This window comes from Phaenicophaeus curvirostris, chromosome 1 (genome assembly GCF_032191515.1).
Source record: "Phaenicophaeus curvirostris isolate KB17595 chromosome 1, BPBGC_Pcur_1.0, whole genome shotgun sequence".
NCBI lineage: Eukaryota > Metazoa > Chordata > Aves > Cuculiformes > Cuculidae > Phaenicophaeus > Phaenicophaeus curvirostris.
This window is the reverse complement of record NC_091392.1, coordinates 1,032,180-1,047,275: the sequence shown is the minus strand read 5'-3', so window position 1 is coordinate 1,047,275 and position 15,096 is coordinate 1,032,180. Positions and strand designations below refer to the sequence as shown.

At 52.8% G+C, this 15,096-nt stretch overlaps 2 protein-coding genes across 5 annotated transcripts in view; one reads left to right on the top strand and one right to left on the bottom strand.

The window, feature by feature from the left end:
* The window catches only part of LOC138725484 (calmodulin, striated muscle), a 113,997-nt gene extending 107,307 nt beyond the window's left edge, over nt 1–6,690 (top strand). Inside the window, exon 2 of the mRNA XM_069866493.1 lies at nt 6,681–6,690. The gene's annotated coding sequence lies outside the window, so the exon portion shown is untranslated. The remainder of the gene's footprint in view (nt 1–6,680) is intronic.
* ANKRD16 (ankyrin repeat domain 16) overlaps nt 1,187–15,096 on the bottom strand; it is a 32,267-nt gene continuing 18,357 nt past the window's right edge. For 2 of the 4 annotated variants that reach the window (XR_011338070.1, XR_011338084.1), the window contains exons 7-10: nt 8,038–8,116; nt 4,922–5,122; nt 3,783–4,349; nt 1,187–2,359 (exon numbers count right to left, since the gene is read on the bottom strand). Coding sequence is in view for 1 of the 4 variants with exons in the window: in XM_069864666.1 (XP_069720767.1) it covers nt 4,962–5,122; nt 8,038–8,116 (240 nt within the window). In the remaining 3 variants the exon portion in view is untranslated. Of the gene's footprint in view, nt 2,360–2,939; nt 4,350–4,921; nt 5,123–8,037; nt 8,117–15,096 lie in introns of those variants that run through there. The other 2 variants (XR_011338087.1, XM_069864666.1) reach the window with 2 other exon arrangements.

The following is a 15,096-nucleotide window of genomic DNA, read 5'->3' as shown; positions in this document are numbered from 1 at the left end:
ATGGCACAGAGACCCCAAAATATGTGCAGACCCCCCCAAAATGAGCTTAGAAACCACCAAAAATGGGACAGAGACCCCCAAAATGGGTGGACAACCTCCAGACAAGGTAAGAGCCCCCAGAAATGTGCCCAGAGTCCCGAAAATAAATCCAGAGATCCCCCAAAAAGGTGCAGAGACACTGAAAACGGGCACAGAGACCCCCAAAGCCATGCAAAAAAAAACCCCAAAATGGACAGAGATTGCAATAAAGGGCACAGAGACCCACAAAATGGGTGCAGATACCCCCAAAATGGGGTCAGACCCACAGAAATGTGCCCAGAAACACTGAAAATAAGTCCAGACATCGCCCAAAAGGGCACAGAGACACCAAAATGGGCTCAGAGACCTCAAAACCAGCAAAGAAATCCCCCCAAAATGGGCATGGACTGCACCGGTCCCAACTCAAACTCAGAGCAGCAGCCTTCAAGCTTCCAGTTCGATGTCTCATCTACCTGCAGAGTCCTGCAGCCCAGCCTGAACCAGGCTCTGCTCCGACACTGCTCGCCACCCAAAATGGTTGAGCCAACAATGATTGTCCAGTTCTGGAATCTCCAACAGAAGAAGCAGACGGATCTGTTGGAGCAAGTCCAGAGGAGGCCACAAAGATGATCTGAGGGCTGGAGAACCTCTGCTATGAGGACAGGCTGAGAGAGTTGGGGTTGTTCAGCCTGGAGAAGAGAAGGCTCTGGGGAGACCTCAGAGGGGTCTTCCAATACCTGAAGGGGCTCCAGGAAAGCTGGGGAGGGGCTCTCGATCAGGAAGTGCAGGAAGAGGACAAGAGGGATTGGGTTTAAGCTGGAAGAGGGGAGATTGAGATGAGGTTGCCCAGAGAAGCTGTGGCTGCCCCATCCTTGGAGGTGTTGAAGGCCGGGTTGGATGAAGCTTTGAGCAGCCTGATCCGGTGGGAGGTGTCTCTGCCCATCGTAGCGGTTGGAACTCGATGGGCTTTGAGTTCCCTTCCAACCTGAACCATAGTCTGTGCAAGGGCACACGTGTGTGCGAGGACAGAGCCCTCCTGGCTTCAACACCATCAACATCCCCACGTGTGGAGCAGAGCAGCACCACAAGACCATCCAGCATCCCCTGCCACAAGGCTGGTGTTTTCCCCCTGCATCCCACAGACCACAGGGAAGTGCTTCGTTAACGATAACCAGAAACTATGCTAATTACGGCGTATTTCTGCTTCACAAATGCAGGGTTTCACTTCTCACACACAGCACCACTCACATTTCCCTCTTTTCACCCCAAAACACAGGAACATGAGCATTTTCTCTCGTTCTGGGTGCAGGAAATCCCCTCATCCGTGTCACGACCGCAGAGCGGCGCCGACGCGCTGGGGCCGGAGAGATTTTTCGGGAAAGATTTGACCTTCTTTTTGCATTTAAGAGGGTTTTTTCATCCTCGCCGCTACCCAGTCTCCACCACCCACTGCTTCCTCGAAGCGAGGCAGGAATTTCCAACCTCCGCTCTGGTTTTAAAGCCCTGTGGATCTGCATCCCGGGGAAGAAGAGCAAATCGGGGAGGGAAAACTTATGGTAAAGCTGCTTACATGCCTCGGGGCGGATGGTGTGGATTAGACACGCTCCGGGGCTTAAGGCATCTTAATTTGGTCACACAGTTGCGTCTCTGCCATCCACCAGGACGCACAACGTGGAGGGGAATGTGCCAGGGACGATGGAGAACCAGGCGAAGCTCCATCCCATGGTCAAAAGCACGGAATGATCTGAGTTGGAAGGGTTCAACGAGGATAATCGAGTCCAACTTCTGGTCCTGTATGGGACGACCTCAACGTTCACACCGTGTGGCTGGAGGCGTTGGCTAAATGCTTCTGGAATATTGGCAGGCTTGGTGCCGTGACTGCTTCACTGGGGAGCTCTTCCACCACCCTCTGGGTGAAGAACCTTTGCTAATATCCAACCTAACCCTCCCCTGGCATCTTCCTGCCGTTCCCTCGGGTCCTTGATCACCAGAGAGAGGAGATCAGCACCTGCTCCTCCTCCTCCTCTTGTGAGGAAACTATAAACTGGTGAAGGGGCTGAAGAACAAGGATTATGAGAGGTGTCTGATGGACCTGGGGTTGTTCAGCCTGGAGAAAAGGAGGCTGAGGGGAGACCTTATCACTGTCCACAACTCCCTGAAAAGAGGTTGTAGTGAGGCGGGTGTTGGTCTCTTCTCCCAAGTGAGAGGCGATAGGATGAGAAGAAATGGCCTCACATTGCACCAGGGCAGGTTCAGATTGGACATCAGGAAAAATTTCTTCACCAAAAGGGTTCTCAGGCCCTGGCGGAGGTTGCCCAGGTTGGTCATGGAGTCCCCATCCCTGGAGGGGTTTAAAACACAAGGAGATGAGGTGCTCAGGCATCTGGTTTAGTAGTGAACAGGTACAGTTGGGCTTGATGGTCTCAAAGATCTTTTCCAACCAAGTGATTCTATGATATGTGGAGGAGTCTTAAGATGCTCCAAGCGCTGCGTCTCCCCCTCTTTCAAGCTACCACCCCCTTTCGCAGCCCCCCAAGTTATTCTTGTGAGCGTGCTGCCTCTTCTTGAGCAACACGAGCTGGAAGAGGGGAGCAGGCCCTAACCCTGCCACGAGGGATGTTGAATTGAGGAGAAGAATGTTGTCACTCTAGGGTTGTTGTGGTAAATTCTGCTCCACAGGGTGGGAATTTCTCACTCAAACAGAGCTCAGCATCATCTTAAACCCACCCGGCAGCACGTCAGACTGCAACATGAGCACCAAGGCTTGAGCAGAGCGAATCCAAGCTTGCTCACTCACTTGTAGGTCTGACTTTTATCACTTGCTGCCACCAAAACCACAGAAACCCACTGTTTTTTACATCTCGACGTGACATAAATACATGGGTGGTTTTTTCTACGTAAATCCAAATATATAATTCCAGATGGATACACACAAACCAAACAGCCACAGCAGCTCTTACAGAATCACAGAATGGTTTTCGTTGGAAAAGACCTTTGAGGTCACTGAGTCCGAACATCAATCCAGCCCTGCAAAGCCTGTCATGAGACCGTGTCCCCAAGTATGACATCTGCTTGTCTTTTAAACACCTCCAGGGATGGGGACGCAGCCACCTCCCTGAGAAGCCTCTTCCAATGCCAGACAACCCTTTCAGTAAAGAAATTCCTCCTAATATCCAACCTGAATCCATTCCCCTTGTCCTGTCACTGGCTGCCAGGGAGAAGAGAGCAACACCCACCTCGCTACAACCTCCTTTCAGGTAATTGTAGAGTAATAAGGCCTCCCCTCAGTCTCCTTTTCTCCAGAATAAACAACCCCAGGTCCCTCAACCACCTCTTCTAAGGCTTGTGCTCTAAACCCTTCCCCAGCTTCGTTCCCTTCTCTGGACACGCTCCAGCCCCTCAATGTCTTTCTTATAGTGAGGAGCCCAAAACTGAACCCAGGATTTGAGGTGTGGCCTCCCCAATGCCGAATCCAGGGGCACAATCCCTTCCCTGTTCCCACTGGCCACCCCATGGCTGATCCAAGCCAGGATGCTGCTGGCCTTCTTGGCCACCGGGGCCACTGCTGGCTCACGTTCAGCTGACTATCAATCAACACCCCCCAGGTCCTTCTCCTCCAGGCAGCTTTCCAGCCGCTCCTCTCCAAACATTGCAGGGGGTTGTTGTGACCCAAGTGCATGACTGAGCACTTGGCCTTGATGAACCTCATGCAATTAGCCTCAGCCCATGGATCCAGCCCGTCCAGGTCCCTCTTGTACCTTTACCTGTATTCCAGGCTGTTGGAGACATATTTGCTACATTAAATATTAGAGTATTTCCCTGTACACTTCAAAGAGCAGGATTTGTTTCCAAGTTCCTTGGTGGTGGGTGATATCAAGCAAGTCTGGAAAAACAAACACCTTCTTTTGAGCCTGATTCAAAGATCCTTGATGTCACTACAAGGTAGAGGCCTCTGTATTGAGGACTGAAGAGTCCTCATGCTTGTCCTCTGCAGCTCAAACCCGATGAAGGAAGAGTCACCAACCCACTTAGACTGCACCACACTCAGCCTCTCTCAGGAGCTACCAAAAGAGAGGCCACTTAAAGCAGCTGAAGAGATTAATGGAGACCAAGGGTTATAAAAATGAAGGATCCACGTGCATCTTCTCCTTCAGAATGTCCCGATGGAAACGTTCCAGCAAAAGCTACGCAGGCTCCAGCGGGTTCAAGCCACGCAGGTCCTCAGAGGTCATCTAGCAATGCTCTTCCTTGCATGGTTTATCCTTCAACGAGTTGCAGCCTCAGCCGTTTGGACATGCTGGGTGCTGCACCCAAAGAGGTGGAGTTCAGCCCTGAAATTTGGAAGTAAAAGAAAAGTAGCCATGAATTTACAAGGATGGGGTCAGGAAGGTGAGAGCCCAGACTCATTATCTCCATTATTATATGAGATAATTCTCTTTAAAATATGTTTCCACCTACACATATTTCCGACGTGGGAAGTTTGGTTTCTCTACTCAATCCTTGGGCAAAATTTCATCATTTTAAATAGGTGTTTGACTAAATCTGTAGATATTAAGTGATAATCAGAGAATCATAGAATCACCAGGTAGGAAAAGACCCACCGGATCATCGAGTCCAACCATCCCCATCAATCACTAACCCATGTCCCTCAGCACCTCGTCCACCCGTCCCTTAAACCCCTCCAGGGAAGGGGACTCAACCCCCTCCCTGGGCAGCCTCAGACAGGGACCAATGACCCTTTCTGTGAAATATTTCTTCCTGATGTCCAGCCTGAGCCTCCCCTGGTGGAGCTTGAGGCCATTCCCTCTTGTCCTGTCCCCTGTCCCTTGGGAGAAGAGCCCAGCTCCCTCCTCTCCACAACCTCCTTTCAGGGAGTTGGAGAGAGCAATGATAACTAACGTACCACACTGAACTGAAGTGGGTTTCTCTTCTCCCAATTCTTCTCACGTGCTGATATTCATTTCCTGGAACACCTGGATGACATCTGGCTTCCTTGCGAGCTGCCGGGCCAGCAGGCCTGTGCCATCCGGAGTGTCCTGCAGGCCAACGCGGAGCAGGAGCCTTGCGGCGTCCGCCTGCTGCCCAGCACAGGCCACGTGCAGGGCTGTGGAGGAGATAAAAAGTCAAGACAGGAGCTGAGATCGCCCAGCAGGATCAACTGGGGGTGCTGGTCGATGAGAAGCTCGACATGAGCTGGCAATGTGCACTCGCAGCCCAGAAACCAACCGTGTCCTGGGCCGCATCCAAAGCAGCGCGGCCAGGAGGGCGAGGGAGGGGATCCTGCCACTCTATTCCTCTCTTGTGAGACCTCAGCTGGAGTCCTGTGTCCAGTTCTGGAAGCCTCAATGAAAGAAGGAGATGGAGCTGTTGGAACGGGTCCAGAGGAGGTTACAAAGATGATGCGAGGGCTGGAGAACCTCCCGTACGAGGACAGGCTGAGAGAGTTGGGGTTGTTCAGCTTGGAGAAGAGAAGGCTCCGAGAAGACCTTATAGTGACCTTCCAGGACTTGAAAGAGGCTCCAGGAAAGCTGGGGAGGGGCTGTTCACAAAAGCTTGGAGTGATAGGACAAGGAGCAATGTCTATTTATCAGGACTCCAATATTGGACGTGTACGACCAATGTCACATTGTTAGAGGTAAGGAGGCTGGAATCCCACAGCAACCCAGTGTCCACTGGGGTCATAAATTTAGCTTCATGTGTCGTAATCTAGCTGGCTTCATTTTTTTTCCCCCCAAGGTGTTGATTGACAGCGACTGAACAGGAGCCAGCAGTAGCCCAGGTGGCCAAGAAGGCCAAGGGCATCTTGGCTTGGATCAGACCCAGCGTGGCCAGCAGGGCCAGGGAGGTTCTTCTCCCTCTGGCCTCGGCCCTGGGGAGACCGCTCCTCGAATCCTGGGGTCAGGTCTGGGCCCCTCCCCACCAGAAGGATGTTGAGGCTCTGGAGCGAGTGCAGAGAAGAGCAACGAAGCTGGGGAAGGGGCTGGAGAAGAAGCCTGAGGGCCCTGGGGGTGTTTAGGCTGGAGAAGAGGAGGCTGAGGGGAGACCTCATTGCTCTCTCCAACTCCCTGAGAGGAGGTTGTGGAGAGGAGGGAGCTGGGCTCTTCTCCCAAGGGACAGGGGACAGGACGAGAGGGAATGGCCTCAAGCTCCACCAGGGGAGGTTTAGGCTGGACATTAGGAAAAAATTTTTCACAGAAAGGGTCATTGGTCCCTGGCAGAGGCTGCCCAGGGAGGGGGTTGAGTCATCTTCCATGGAGGGGTTTAAGGCACGGGTGGACGAGGTGCTGAGGGATATGGTTTAGTGTTTGATGGGAATGGTTGGACTCGATGATCCGGTGGGTCTCTTCCAACCTGGTTATTCTATGGTTCTATGATTCTATGATTTTTTAGCCTGGAGAAGATGAGGCTGAGGAGTGACCTCATTGCTCTCTACAACTGCCTGAAAGGAGGTTTCACCAAGGTGAGTGTTGATCATCTCTGATCATCTTTGTAGCCTCCTCTGGACCTGTTCCAACAGCTCCATGTCCTTATTCCGTTGAGGATTCCAGAACAGGACACAGGACTCCAGCTGAGGTCTCACAAGAGAGGAGCAGAGGGGCAGAATCCCCATGGATCACCCAGGGAGGAGCAGAGGGTGGGCAAGAAGTCCCTCAGGATGCCAGGGAACAGAGCAGCCGATGGACTCGAGGAGCCACCACGAATGTCCCCTGCTTGGATGAGTTCAGTAGAGCTCAAATTAATCACCAAGGAGGCGGAGGGCGAGACCAAGAGGTACAAGACTGTTCACGCTCACCGCTGAAGCGTGTTATTAAGCAAACCTGAAGACTGGGGAAGTTGCCAATTTTGGCAGTGGCTGAAACCATTTATAGATACATTTATTTTTTTGTTTGAGAGAGATGCTGATGCAAGAGTTGCCTCACACGTTCACGCTGGGAATGTCAACCCACTGCCATTACTATAGCGACTATATTTATGTTCGAGCTCTCTCCTATGCCATTCTAAAGCAGTTTGCTAAGGAATTGAAGCATAAGAGGTTGTGTAATCATCGTATTCATCTGCCCACCCCACGCGTTTCAAATTGGCTCATTTCAACCAAATTTGATGGCGAGGCGGCGGCATCGACGATGTTAAGCTCCTGAGTTTCATGCAAAATAAGCAGCCGGGTAAAGAGAAACGGCAATTAGCATCTCTGTTCTTCCCCCAAGGGAAGGGCTCCAGTGCAGGCACCACCACGCCGTTAGAGACCAGAAAGTCCAGCAGGAAGGGAGCCAGAGAATGAAAAAAGACGCAGGTTGTGGTGCTCCAAGAGCCATTTGCATCCGCGCAACTGGCATCGTCTTCCACGAGCCGCTGAGCAGCCGCAGCGCAGCCCTGGAAACTGGGCTCCTGTTATCAAAAGGGACTCTCATTGTCACGATATCATAGGATGGTTTGGGTTGAAAGGGATCTTAAAGATCATCCACTTCCAACTTCCCCTGCCACAGGCAGGGACGCCTCCCACCAGACCAGGCTGCTCAAAGCTCCATCCAACCTGGCCTTGAGCACCTCCAGGGATGGGGCAGCCACAACTTCTCTCGGCAACCCACATCAGGAAGAATTTCTTCCTAATGTCTAATCTAAAGCTTCCCCCTTCCAATTTAAAGCAATTCCCCCTCATCCTATTGCTCCAGGGCCTTGGAAAAAGTCCCTCCACAGCTTTCCTGGACCCCCTTTCACTACTGGAAGGCTGCTAGATGGTCTCCCCAGAGCCTTCTCTTCTCCAGGCTGAACAATCCCAACTCTCTCAGCCTGTTCTCCTAGCAGAGGTGCTCCAGCCCTCACATCATCTTTGTGGCCTCCTCTGGACCCGTTCCAACAGCTCCATCTCCTTCTTATGTTGAGGATTCCAGAGCTGGACACAGGACTCCAGGTGGGGTCTCACAAGAGTAGTCTAGAAGGGCAGACCCCCTCCCTCACCCTGCTGGCCACGCTTCTTTGGATGTAGCCCAGGACACACTCAGCACGGCTTGGCAGCCTTACCAGAACGGCTCTTCCCATCCTTCGCGTGGACATCAGCGCCGAGGGCCAGCAGCGTCTGGATGGTGTGCACGTGTCCTTCCTGCAGCGGGGAGCGCAAGGACGTGGGTTATTTACTCAGAAGCAGCTCTGCACAATTTCTCACTTTTGCATTTAGAATAATAGAATCGCTTTCTTCAAAAAGATCTTTGAGACCATCAAGCCCAACCGTACCTGTCAACTACTAACCAGATCCCTCAGCACCTCATCTCCTTGTGTTTTAAACCCCTCCAGCGATGGGGACTCCACCACCTCCCTGGGCAGCCTCTGCCAGGGCCTGAGAACCCTTCTGGTGAAGATACTTTTCCTGATGTCCAATCTGAACCTCCCCTGGTGCAGCCTGAGGCCATTTCTTTTTGTCCTGTCCCATGTCACCTGGGAGAAGAGACCAACACCCACCTCGCTACAACCTCCTTTCAGGGAGTTGTAGACGGCGATAAGGTCTGTCTGTTTAGTTACTCAGGCCTGGGAAGAAAGGAGGCTGCAAGCAATCTGGTGTCCTCAGGACTCAGTGCTGGGTCCAGCCCTGGTCAATGTCTTTATCAATGACCTGGATGAAGGCATCGAGCGCACCCTGAGCAAGTTTGTGGGTGACACTGAGCTGGGTGGAAGTGTGGATCTGCTGGAGGGTCAGGAGGCTCCAAAGGGATCTGAACAGGCTGGATCCATGGGCTGAGACCAACGGGATGAGGGTTAACGAGGCCAAAGGGCGGGTCCTGCCCTTGGGGCACAACAACCCTGGGCAGCTCCAGCCTAGGAGAAGTCTGGCTGGAAAGTGCCTGGAGGAGAAGGACCTGGGGGGGTTGGTTGAACAGGAGCAAGCAGGGGCCCAGGGGGCCAAGAAGGCCAAGGGCATCTTGGCTTGGATCAGACCCGGCGTGGCCAGCAGGGCCAGGGAGGTTCTTCTCCCTCTGGCCTCGGCCCTGGGGAGACCGCTCCTCGAATCCTGGGGTCAGCTCTGGGCCCCTCCCCACCAGAAGGATGTTGAGGCTCTGGAGCGAGTGCAGAGAAGAGCAACGAAGCTGGGGAAGGGGCTGGAGAAGAAGCCTGAGGGCCCTGGGGGTGTTTAGGCTGGAGAAGAGGAGGCTGAGGGGAGACCTCATTGCTCTCTCCAACTCCCTGAGAGGAGGTTGTGGAGAGGAGGGAGCTGGGCTCTTCTCCCAAGGGCCAGGGGACAGGACGAGAGGGAATGGCCTCAAGCTCCACCAGGGGAGGGTCAGGCTGGACATTAGGAAAAAATTCTTCACGGAAGGGTGATTGGTCCCTGGCAGAGGCTGCCCAGGGAGGTGATGGATTCTCCATCCCTGGAGGTGGTTAAGGGATGGGTGGACGAGGTGCTGAGGGACATGGGTTAGTGGCTGACGGGAATGGTTGGACTCGATGATCCGGTGGGTCCTTTCCAACCTGGTGATTCTATGATTCTGGGCACCTTCTCCAGCCCTGCCGCTGGCAGCCAATGAGAGGAGTCAGAGTTTGGCCCTCAGTCAGTGTGTCTGCGTGTCCCTGGCAGCAATTTAGACCCAGGGTGTGAAAGAGGCAGCAAGAGGCATCCCAGGGGTGTAACTGTGTCTGCAACTTCTAAACACAATGTTGAACAACCAGAAATGTTCAGTTAAGACCAAGAGGGCTTAAAATTAAAACCGTGCTTGCTTTTAGAATCATAGAATCACAGAATGGCTTGGGTTGGAAGGGACCTCAAAGCCACTTCCACCCCCTATGATGGGCAGGGACACCTCCCACTGGATCAGGTTGCTCCAAGCCCCATCCAACCTGGCCTTGAACACCTCCAGGGATGGAGCAGCCACCACTTCCCTGGGCAGCCACAACCTCGACAGGAAAACATTTCTTCCTAATATTTCTTCCTGATTTCTTCCTTTTAGACACCTTTAGATCCCACAGGGTCTTCCTGGTCATGGTGAACAGGTCCAGCTTGCACCGTTGGACCCTGAGTGAGGAATCTGGAGGACACTCCCAGCACAGCTTCGTCTTCGCCAGTGGCTGCAGAGGAATTACTGCACAAACATCCCGTGACTTACGACCGGGTGATACAACCTAAAGATGTTTCTTAATTGCTAATTAGTGCCCTAATTTGTCAGGCAATCTTGCCTTTTCCTCTGTGTTCCTTGCTTACAAACAAGTAACTCAATTAAATTGCTTCAGCTGTCCACAGAGCTGGCAGATCCTAGAATCACAGAATCATTAAGGCTGGAAAAGATCATCCAGTCCAACACAACTAAACCATGTCCCAAAATGCCATGGCCACACTGTTTCTGAACATCTCCAGGGATGGGGACTCCACCACTGCCCTGGGCAGCCTCTGCCAGTGCTTCAACACTCTTTTTTTTTCCCAATATCCAATCTAAACCTTGCCTGCCACAACTTGAGGCCATTTCCTCTTGTCTGTTGTTACTTGGGACAAGAGACCAACACCCACCTCATCACAACCTCCTTTCCGGGAGGTGGGGAGAGCGATGAGGTCCCCTCAGCCTCCTCTTCTCCAGACTAAACAGCCCCAGGTCCCTCAGCTGCTCCCAGAACTCCTGTTCTCCAGCCCCTTCCCCAGCTCTGTTCCCCTTCTCCAGACGCTCTCCAGCCCCTCAAGGTCTTTCTTGGAGTGAGGGGCCCAAAACTGAACCCAGGATTCGAGGTGTGGCCTCACCAGCGCTGAGTTCAGAGGGATGATCCCTTCCCTGCTCCTGCTGGCCACCCCATGGCTGATCCAAGCCAGGAGGCTGTTGGCCTTCTTGGCCACCTGGGCCACTGCTGGCTCACGTTCAGCTGTTGACCAGCACCCCCAGGTCCTTCTCCACCAGGCAGCTTGCCAGCTGCTCTTCCCCAAGCCTGGAACCCTTGCACCGGGTGGCTGTGACCGAAGCGTAGGACCCAGCACTTGGCTTGTTGAACCCCATCCTGTTGGCCTCGGCCCTTGACTTCCCTCCCATAACAGCACCTGGCTATTTAGACTATTTCATAGAATCATAGAATCATCAGGTTGGAAAACACCCATCGGATCTTCGAGTCCAACCATTCCTATCAAATACTAAACCAATTTCAGTACAGCCTGGGGGATGACATGACCGAGAGCAGCCTGAGGAGAAGGACGTGGGGTCCTGATTGAGGAGAAGCTCAACATGAGTCGGCAACATGCACTCACAGCCCAGAAGGCCAACAGGGTCCTGGGCTGCATCAAAAGAAGCGTAGCCAGCCGGGTGAGGGAGGGGATTCTGCCCCTCTCTTCTGCTCTCGTGAGACTTCTCTGGAGTCCTGGATCCAGTTCTGGAATCCCAACCACAAGAAGGAGATGGAGCTGTTGCAGTGGGTCAAGAGGAGGCTATGGAGATGATGTGAGGGCTGGAGCAGCTCTACTATGAGGACAGGCTAAGAGAGTTGGGGTTCTTCTCACCCTGGAGAAGAGAAGCCTGCAAGGAGATCTTAAGAGTGACCTTCCAGTACCTGAAGGGGCTACAAGAAAGCTGGAGAGGGACCTTTTATCAGGGAGTGCAGGGATAGGACAAGGGGGAATGGCTTTAAATTGGAAGGGGGAAGATTTAGATTAGACATTAGGAAGAAATTCTTCCTAATGCGAGTGGGGAGGCCCTGGCCCAGGTTGCCCAGGGACATTGTGGCTGCCCTGTCCCTAGAGGAGTTCAAGGCCAGGTTGGATGGGGCTTGGAGCAGCCTGGTCTGGTGGGAGGTGTCCCTGCCCATGGCAGTGGGGTTGGAACTGGCTGGGCTGTAAGGTCCCTTCCAACCCAAATGATTCTAAGTGCTAGCAAAAATCGTGGTGTTTTCCCACTTCATGTTCCATGGGGATCCGGAGCTGCACTCACTGAGCTGTAGTTCAGCTCAGAGAGCAGAACCTGTTGCTGGTCTCAACTGTTGCGCCTGTGGTGCCCTCAGTCCTCCGGCATTTCCTAAAGGATCACTCCTGTATTTTTAACGCTCAATGAGAAGACGCACAACCCCACACTTGTGCACCTTCACGCCCCACCGTGCAATCCAGCCCCCACCTCCCTCCTCTCTACACAAGCTTCTCCATAAATAAACCCTCTCTCCCTAAACAACACGGCTGATTTTGTAATTACTTCTTCAAGGCAATGAATTAAGTCTTTGTCGTGCAGCATGAGAACGACAGGCCCTTATTTTTATCCCCCGCACCCACTCTTTCCCCCTCCAAGATCGTACGGCTCGGTAGCATCTTCCTCCCTGCTCGAGGCTCCCGTCTCCCTCTGCACAAACAGACACCGAGCCAGGAACCGTTTTCACTTCCCCAGCCTTGGCAGCAAATCGAGTTGCGAGCGTAATTTGATTTTCACGTATTTATAAACGCAAAGGAATAAGAAAAGAAGAAGAAGAAAACCCATCAGCCGAACAAACGATGCTGTAAATATGAAGTGACGCTGAAGCCTCGGGAAGGAAGACAAACCCATCAAATCGCTCCCCAATCAGCCGCTCGCCAAGACGGAGCTGGGATCCTCTCCAAGGTGCATTATATTCCCCGACAGCCTTGCTGTTAAACGTACCCTTGGCAACCAAAGAGCTTTCAACGTGGTTTCTTGGAGCATGAGGAAGGGATGGTGGGAGAAAAGCCTCCTTTGTGGGAGCTGGCAAAGGCCACGGCTGGGTCCTGCTGGAGCAGAACCGTTGCCAGCGCTCCCAGGACGAGTCATTGATGCTTTTGTAGGAGCAGGGAGCTGGAAGGCTGCTTTGCTCCGGCTACAAGTCGAGACAAAGCTCTGAGTGGTGTCCGCACAGCTGTCAGATCCTTGAGTCACCAAATCATTAGGGTTGGAAAAGAGCTCTAAGGTCACCCAGTCCAACTGTCAGCCGGAGCCGAGCAGGGATCTGAGCAGGGATCCAATAATTATCTCAGCAGGGATCCAAACAATTATCTAAGCAGGGATCTCAGCAAGGATCCAAACAATTATCTGAGCAGGGATCCAAGCAGAGACCTGAGCAGGGATCCAAGTAATTATCTGAGCAGAGATCCAAGTAATTATCTGAGCAGGGATCCAAGCAGGGATCCGAGTAATTATCTGAGCAGGGATCCGAGCAGGGATCTGAGCAATTATCTAAGCAGGGATTTGAGCAGGGATCCAAGCAATTATCTGAGCAGGGATCCAAGCAATTATCCAAGCAGGGATCTCAGCAGGGATCCAAACAATTATCTGAGCAGGGATCCAAACAATTATCTGAGCAGGGATCCGAGCAATTATCCAAGCAGAGACCTGAGCAGGGATCCAAGTAATTATCCGAGCAGGGATCTGAGTAATTATCTGAGCAGGGATCCGAGCAATTATCTGAGCAGGGATCCGAGCAGGGATCTGAACAATTATCTGAGCAGGGATCCGAGTAGGGATCTGAGTAATTATCTGAGCAGGGATCCGAGTAATTATCTGAGCAGGGATTCTGTGATTCTGTGATCTGAGCAATTATCTGAGCAGGGATCCGAGTAATTATCTGAGCAGGGATCCAAGCAGGAATCTGAGCAGGGATCCAAGCAATTATCTGAGCAGGGATCCAAGCAATTATCTGAGCAGGGATCTGAACAATTATCAGAGCAGGGATCCGAACAGGGATCTAAGCAGGGATTTGGGCGAGGATCCAAACAATTATGTGAGCAGGGATCTAAGCAGGGATCCAAGCAATTATCTGAGCAGGGATCCGAGCAGGGATCCAAGCAATTATCTGAGCTGGGATCTAAGCAGGGATCCAAGCAGGGATCTCAGCAGGGACCCAAGCAGGGTTCCAAGCAGGGATCTGAACTGGGATCTGAGCAGGGATCCAAGACGGAATTCAAGGAGGGATCTGAGCAATTATCCAAGCAGGGATCTGAGCAGGGATCCGAGCAGGGACCTTCCCTTGCCACCAGCTGCCAGTACGCTGGGGTGCAACAGCATCAAGAGGAAGGAAGGCAGCAGAGTCCCAGGAGGGATCCTGGCCAGCGATGAGGCTTTTGGGATCTCCTCTGCGCTCCCAGAGAGCGTCGCAGGACCCACAGCCCACCAGGTGCTGCTTCCAGCACAGCCCTGAGATGGGAGGAGGACAAAGCTCCAACAACTCTCACTGCCTGGAATTCAAAACAGTGAAGGACACAGATAAGCAACCAGGCGCTCCCTTCGCCTTTCCACCTCTCTTTTCTCACGTCTGGGCAGGGCAGAACCCGTCCCATTGGGAAAAATCAGTTGCTGTTTTACAGCTATTCCCTGTCCAGGGCTGAAGACATGCAGAAAGAGAAAAAGTGGTCAAGCTCTACCCACAGAATCATGGAATGGTTTGGGTTGGAAGGGACCTCAAAGCCCATCCAGTTCCAACCCTCCTGCCATGGGCAGGGACACCTCCCACTGGATCAGGGGCTCCAAGCCCCATCCAACCTGGCCTTGAACCCCTCCAGGGATGGGGCAGCCACAACTTCCCTGGGTGACCTGGGCCAGGGCCTCCGTACTTTCCCAGGAGAACATTTCTTCCTAAGATCTCATTTCAATTTCCCATCTTTCAGCTTCAAACCATTCCCCCTTGTCCTATCCCTGCACTCCCTGATAAAAAGTCCCTCTCCAGCTTTCCTGGAGCCCCTTCAGGTACTGGAAGCTGCTCTAAGGTCTCCCTGGAGCCTTCTCTTCTCCAGGCTGAACAACCCCGACTCTCTAAGCCTGTTTTTGTATGGGAGGTGCTCCAGCCCTGGGATCATCTTCATAGCCCCCTCTGGACTTGATCCAACAGCTCCATGTCCTTCCTGTGTAAAAGACTCCAGAACTGAATGCAGGACTTAGGTGAGGTCTCACAAGAAAGAATCCCCTCCTTTGCCCTGCTGGTCCCACTGCTTTGGAGGCAGCTCAGGATACAGTTGCCTTTCCGGCCTGCAAGCACACATCGTTGGCTTATGTTGAGCACTGTCGACTGGAGGAGCAGCAAATGAGTTGAGCTTCACTGTCACCCGCTTCCCCCAAAGCCAAGTGCCAGGCAGGAGGGCCCAGTCACTGGCTGGGGCAGAAGGGTGGAGAACAGAGCAACTCTGATACCCAC